Here is a 7,298-nt window from a genome sequence, read left to right as displayed (position 1 = left end):
TTAGTGATAGATAAGGGAGGGGAGAGAGAGCAAAGCTGGGAAATCTCTGGGATAGGGTAAAAAGGAAAAGGGTAGACACATGCTTCTTTTACATAGGTGGGTATAGAATAGCTAACAGTTAACAATTGACATGATAATAATAACAATGAGAGGATTTGTGGGTCTCGGCTCTGGTGCAGTGGTTGTGCTTTTAGAGGTCCAGAAAAAAGAGGAAATTACTTTGCTATTCCAAAGGTACATGTTCAGGTATGTTATTGTAGATGCAAAAAAAGGCAGCAGGCAGTCTCAGTTAAGGTAAAGATTGACCTTGGTTAGGGAAAAATACCGGCCATGACAACCCCCCAAGAGCTGCTTTGGTAAGGCCGCCATGTAGGCCTCCCCTGATCTTGTCAGGTTTAGTATGTGGCCCCTTTTTTATTTACATTAGGCAGGCAGGGAATTTTACAAACTGACTTGTAAGATCAAGACAAATCATACATTAATTTCAGAACTCAGTAAGCCCAGGGTTGTGTACCAACTACCTGAATCTAAAGAGGCCAAATGTAACAAATTGCTGATAGCTCATAAAAGCTGCATATGCTTTAGATTTGGTATTTCGGCTCTACGTGTGTTTCAAAAGTGTATCTTCATGATTCTTTTGGTTTACTTTATAGTAAGTATAGTAACTTCAGTTCATAAAAGAGAAGGAAGTACTTTAAACAAAAGGAGATGTTAGTGCATGTGTGAGAAGACGATACTGATGGTTTTTGTGCTTTCTGGATTTGTTGGGAGAGCTCTGATTTCTGTGACTGTGGTATCCCATTAGCCTGGTATTTCACCACATATAAAATTTTTAACAGAACACAGATTTCATGAGTTTGTGACTTGTCTACACTTCCTTTTTTAAAAATCCTGGACATATTGCAGATAAAAATGATCATTACTTTTTAAATTGCACTTTACAAAATAAAAATATAAATTCTTTTCAGATTTATTTCAGAACATTCTAAACCCTAGGAATGTTTATTGATATAAACCCACATAGATTAAGCAATTTAGAGATTTAAGATAAATAGGCACCACTTTGCAGTCGATTTGGTAATGAGAAAGCAATTCAGCACATTCTGCCACAAAGCATTTGGGAGTCTTAAGTTAGAGCTTCAGAATTCCTTCTGAAAAAGGACAAAAGAGAGACTTCCTGTCATTTCCATTGGTTTCTGCATGTGGGACCAATATGGGCAACACAAAGTTTAAACAGATGCAAGTGTTGAGGGGAGGAGGCAAAGCCATGCCTAGTTTTACATATTTCGCCAAATCCAGATTGAATTAAATCAGTCTCTCCTAAAAGCTTCCAGAGTAGACTTCCACTGAAGTTACAGCACACTTGAATGGTTTATTTCACCAATATTTGCTTATGGAAATGAAGGGGAGTGACAGAGGGGAAGGAGGAGGGGAGTGGAGGAGGGGTTTGGGGCCGGGGGAGGCTCTGACCGCAGCACAACACACCAGTAACCTTGTCTGATGTGATCATTAACCTTTCTGGAAAAGGCAGCTGGCAGTTCTCCGAGGTTTGTCATTAGAATGTGAGAAGAGCCACACAGATATTGCACAGACTGTTCAAAGAAGTTTGATTTACTTTGAGAGCTACTGCTCCATTTTAGTGTGGCAGAAAAATGAGATTTCAACAATTCTTTTTTGTATTTTTAATTTTTATGATGAGTCTTCTTCTTATCAATGGACAGAGACCAGGTAAGACTTTGATATATTTGTAAGAGGAACTTGTTTTTATGCCTGTTGTTGTCCACGAGTCTCAGAGCGTGATTGTGTTTATGTTGAAAATCTCTTAGACATGTTTGAGGGTACTGGGGGTGTGTAGGACTTCAGAAGTATTCTTTCTATCTGGATATTTAAAAAATGGCTGCATATTAAAATGATGATAAATATTTTACCACTATTTTTCTAATTTAAAGACCCCTTAGCTATTGTAGATATGTTGTTCTTACAAGTAAAAAAGGAACGGAAATGTTTGGTCTATTATAGATTTTTGGGTAAAATGCAAATCCAAAGCAGTTTATTAAAAGAGCACGTTGCTGGCTGGAATGGGTCAATGTTAACTGAATTCACAGCATATAAAAATCATGTGGCAAATTGTAGATGAATTCTTTAAATGGGTCAATAGCTATTATTTCCAGTTATATAATTAGATGTTTCACTTGAAACAAGAAAGTACAATAGTAGTATTATTGTGCTTAAAACCCAAAAGTGTCAAAAATATGTATGGTCAAGATAAATATTAATTTACTTGAGATATTTTTCAATAATGGTATCATTTGTGTTATTCTTATCCAATAGAAATTTAGTAAACAGTTATTCTAATGTGCTTTTACTTCAAAACCAAATATCTAAGGTTTCGAAGCACTAGCAAGTAAAAAAAATTGGGAAGTTTTCTGACTCAGGAACAAGCAAACCTAAATATAAACAGAAAGGTATTTATATTTATATCCAAATATGTTCTATTATTCACTTGATAATGTAATTCTCCACTTAGGACAGAAAATGGTAAGTAACTGGTTAAAAAGTCAATCTCTGCCTTTTAGTTAATCTTAGTTAATCAGAAGTTTGATCACTGAGGTTATTTCAAATGGAATCCCCTGGTGTTCCCTTTTACATAAATAAGAAAGAAGTTCCAAATTAGCAACTCAGAAAGCATTCCTCCTTAACGTTTACAACAATTGCTATTCAAACCATTTCTACTTTTCTGAAATATGGAACACCTTGTATAATGTTCTTATAAAATGTGATTAATTCACTACATAAAATACAAGGTCCAGGCGGGGGTAGGGGGAGGGGGGGGTGTCTCAATCAAAGCTCTGTAGAACTGTAAGTAGAAGACAGGACCATCCAAATGATTTGAGAAATTAACAGAAAGCAGGGACTACACAGCAATAATTACAGCCAATAAAAATTGTTTTAAGGCAGACAAGGGCTAAGATTTCCTTAGCAGTTAATAATGACATGCACTGAATTTAAAATCTATTTTATTATAGAGATCAGTTTCTAACTAACGGAAATGTATTTTCTGTTCCTTAACTGTGTAAATAATATTAAATTCCTTTGGTACTGGAAAAAAAAATACAAGGTCCAGGAGCATTTAGGAAAAAGATATGTAGATGGAGGAGGATATTGCTATTAAAATGAACTACTGGGAATATACCTTGTGTATTTGCATCACATTAATTTTTTATATCATAATCACATCTGAACAAGTAGCAAATCACACTATAATTTGAATTCTAAATATTCTTTTGCATCCCCCAGACTAAACAACAGTTAATTTTCGGGAAAATGCTCCTAATACTTCTCTTTTTTTCCCCCTCAGCTAATTTGGCAATGAGAAGAAAACTACATAGACTCAGCTGCCATCAGAGGAGATGTATGCCTCTCCATTCAAGAGTGCCCTTCCCCTGAGGTATTTCTGATGGAAAATAGCTTTCCTACATTTAGGCAACATTCCAGATTGAAAATAGGTACCAAAGAATGTCTATTCATATTTTGTTACAGGTAATAATGGCCTTATGGTAATGTCAGTGTAAGAGATGCATGCTAACAGATGAAAGAGTGAAACAAGCTGGAGGGGGCCAATGCGGGGGGAGGGGGGACATATGTAATACTTTCAACAATAAAGAATTATTTAAAAAAAAAGTGAAATGACATGATGATTGAAAATAATTTAATGGGATAGATAAGGAAAATGTAGGAAAATCTTCATAATTGTTGAATCTGAATGAGAGTTATATGGGGATTAATACTATTGTGTATGTTTGACAATTATTATTTAAATATCAGGCACCAGGAGAATATAATTATGAAAGTATCTCTTTAATCATGTGTTTTGAAAAACACTTAATAGCTCCTTATGTTATCTGGAACTAGTATATTTCCCATTAAGACGACTGTGTGCTTCAGTATATGGATGTATTTGCCCAACAACACTAGGTGAATGATGTGCTAGCCTCAATATGCAGTTTATTTTTCCTGAAAATATTTATTTTAATATGTAAAATCAACTTAATATTAATGGCATAGCAACTTTACAGCCTCACTCATAGAACTGGTCTTGATAGTTGCATTTTTTAAGGATAAATTCCAAATAGATTGCTGCTCCTCTCCCCTCTTTTTCGTTGGAAAAAAAAAAAAAGATAATTAAAAGACCTATGATTTTACACCACCACCACCACCACCAGTAATACTGTCTGAATCAATCAACTTCAAACACTGCCCAAGTTTAAGTTATTTCATACTACAAATAAATAAATTTTAAGCTAGTTAAGTCATAAAATATATCTTCTTAAAAAAAATGCCATAGAAATATTCCTCGGCTGGTTAACACATAGGCAACTGCTGAATTTGCTTATTCAGTTGGCCAATAGATTGTAGTGTTTATGGCATTATTCATGAAAGAAATATACCTATTGTTTAATGTGTTGTTTTCAGACCCAGTGAAAGTCCTGAGTAGAACATTAAAAGAAGGAAGAGCAATTCAGTAATAAGCATTTCACTAGTAAGCATTTATCATGGGGACTAAGACAAAAAGCCAAGCTCTCTATGCCTGTAATCTATAACAAATTACTATTTGCTATCAACATCTGAAAAATAAATTTGGTGGAAGAATCCATAAAGATGCAATAAGTTCTTTGAGAAAACAATTAGCAGAGGCTCAAATATGCTTTAAAAGGATTTTATATTTAGAATCCTTTGCTGTGTGTTGATAATGCATTCCCCTCTCACATCTAAAAAATAATGGTAAAATTTGTGCTGAGGAGGAGTGGAGAAGTTCAAGATTTTCCCAGCACTCCCCCACAAATAACAAAGAGGAGAGGAGGTATTTCACAATAGCAAGGGAATTCCTGCATATACAGAGCAAGATACCTTACATAACTGCGAATAAAAGCCCTTAGTTAGCCACAGGTTATATTGGCTTTCTCTACAAAGCACATGCCATAAAAACCAGTGTTTCAAGTAAACAAGATAGAGTTGGGAAATTTGAATTGTCAAAGTTGAGGAAAAATTCTGACCTACAAACCAAATTTGTAAACCAAAGGGAAATTTCAGTGAAGGCCATATAAAACATTTAATAATAGCAACCTTTTACAAAATTAGGCTGATTCCTTTAAGGAGCTCAGTTTACAGCATTCATTTTGTCAGTGTTTAGACTAGTCCTACATTCTTTGAAGCTACAGTTCTTTGAAGAAGGTATAAAAGCCTTATTTTGGAATCCAGAGATAGTATAAGAACCAATGCAAGATAAACATTAGATAATTTTCCAAGATCTTGCTGAACCAGTGCTATAACAAGTGCTACCTTCAAATTTGGTAGCACAATTCTCAGTGTCCTACATCTTTGCACACTTTTTATATATCTTGCAACACAACATCTTGACAACTTGTATGCTGGGTAAAGGCACACTAGACCGAGGCAGTGGAACGCAGGCAGAAGAGCCCTTTCATTTATTCCCCTCTGTTTTCCTGTACGCTTTAGATAAAATCACATGGGGCTACTTGATTCAGTTAGGGTCAAGTAAAAGTGAAAAAGGATAGATAAGGTAAACAGTTAACTTCAGAATTTTTCCAAATTAACTCTTTACAATGGTTTAGACTTTCAACTCACTTAGTAGGAATGTTCTATTACCTTGAATATCAACTTTTTCAGCTTCTAGAGTCCTCTTCAGTGGTCCTCAGTAGGATTTCCTAATAATTAAAAAGAAATAGACTTGCCCTAACCGGTTTGGCTCAGTGGATAGAGCGTCAGCCTGCGGACTCAAGGGTCCCAGGTTCGATTCTGGTCAAGGGCATGCACCTTGGTTGTGGGCACATCCCCAGTAGGGAGTGTGCAGGAGGCAGCTGATCGATGTTTCTAACTCTCTATCCCTCTCCCTTCCTCTCTGTAAAAAATTAATAAAATATATTTTAAAAAATAGAAATAGACTTAATCAAATAGAAAACCTATGCTGCATACAATTCATTTTCTTGATTTTTTTTTTCTTCACAGAAATATTTCAGCATCACATTCAGCCCTAAGTGAATTAGAGTGGGGGAAAGCAAGAGAAAGGGTATCAGGAATTCCAAGTTTCCAGGTTAATATGAGAGCTAGAGTGGAAAATGGGGTAGGAGTTTTAGACTCTAATGATTTCCCCCTTCCAAAAGTAAAATCTTACTACAGTAATACTTTTATTTAAATGTGTACTCTAGATAACTACAGTATATAACTATTAGTACATGCTCCATCTAGCTTTTTAATAACTATAATACATTTTCATGGTGTAAAATTTTTTCTAACAGTAGAAAAGTATGTAAAGTCAAAATCTTCCCACTCTCTTGCCCATTTTCACTTACTAGAAGTAATGGCTATGAAAAGAAATTTGGTCAAGTTATCTTTTATAAGTTGAGACCAGATAATATTCTCTTGCCACCCTTTTTTAAATTTCTTTTTAATTTATTGATGTGCCATTGGTTAATGAAATTTTAAAATTTCATTAACCAATGGTGTACAATTTTATAATTGCTATCCTTGATTACCATTCAAAATGTCTAGTTCTCTATTTTCTGCCTTATTCTCACCCCTCAAAGTTATGGATCTCCTACTTCCTTGACCAAATCTCTGGCCTGCCTCCCCTTTCTTTTCACAAGTGTCCTATTGTTTTGGCCCTTCTTGCTCCATTCTGCCTTTTTGGCTGAACTGAAAGCCAACTTTGCCTTCAGCACAGAATCTCCACTTTAGCAGGGCTCATCTCATCAAGTTTAAACCTTCCCCCGCCCCCGTGACTAGGGTTCTCTTCAAATCCCATTTTCTGTGTGAGTCCACCCTGTTCGAAGTAATGTAAATGAACACCTAAAAGTAAACTCTTCAATTCCTCCCACTCAAATATTTCTCCTGTTTTCTCAAGATTTTGAGAATTGTGAAGATACCATATATTAGTTGTTTACTATGTAAGATACTATATACTATGAAATACACATTACTGTCTCAATGTAATTTTCTGAACACAGTGCCCTAATATTTAGTTCCAGTTGGTTTACCAGGATTATCATTTCTACCTTGAAATATTTTTAAATATATTTTTATTAATTTTAGAAAAAGAAGAAAGGAGAGGGACAGAGAAACATCAATGATGAGAGAGAATCATCAATCAGCTGCCTCCTGCACGCTCCACACTGAAAATTAAACCCACAACCTGGGCATATACCCTGACGGGGAATGGAACCAAACCGTGACCTCCTAGTTCATAGGTCGATGCTCAAGCACTGAGCCATGCTGGCTGG

At 35.4% G+C, this 7,298-nt stretch overlaps 1 protein-coding gene across 1 annotated transcript in view; it reads left to right on the top strand.

Moving 5' to 3' along the window:
- The first annotated feature begins 1,449 nt into the window (after positions 1-1,449).
- APELA (apelin receptor early endogenous ligand) overlaps positions 1,450-7,298 on the top strand; it is a 15,815-nt gene continuing 9,966 nt past the window's right edge. Inside the window, exons 1-2 of the mRNA XM_080672238.1 lie at positions 1,450-1,728; positions 3,359-3,448. Coding sequence (XP_080528364.1) covers positions 1,653-1,728; positions 3,359-3,447 — 165 coding nt within the window. The 5' untranslated portion in view covers positions 1,450-1,652 and the 3' untranslated portion in view covers position 3,448. The remainder of the gene's footprint in view (positions 1,729-3,358; positions 3,449-7,298) is intronic.

Source organism: Plecotus auritus, assembly GCF_963455305.1.
Source record: "Plecotus auritus genome assembly, chromosome: 6".
NCBI classification, from domain to species: Eukaryota; Metazoa; Chordata; class Mammalia; order Chiroptera; family Vespertilionidae; genus Plecotus; species Plecotus auritus.
This window is presented reverse-complemented; position numbering and strand designations above follow the sequence as displayed.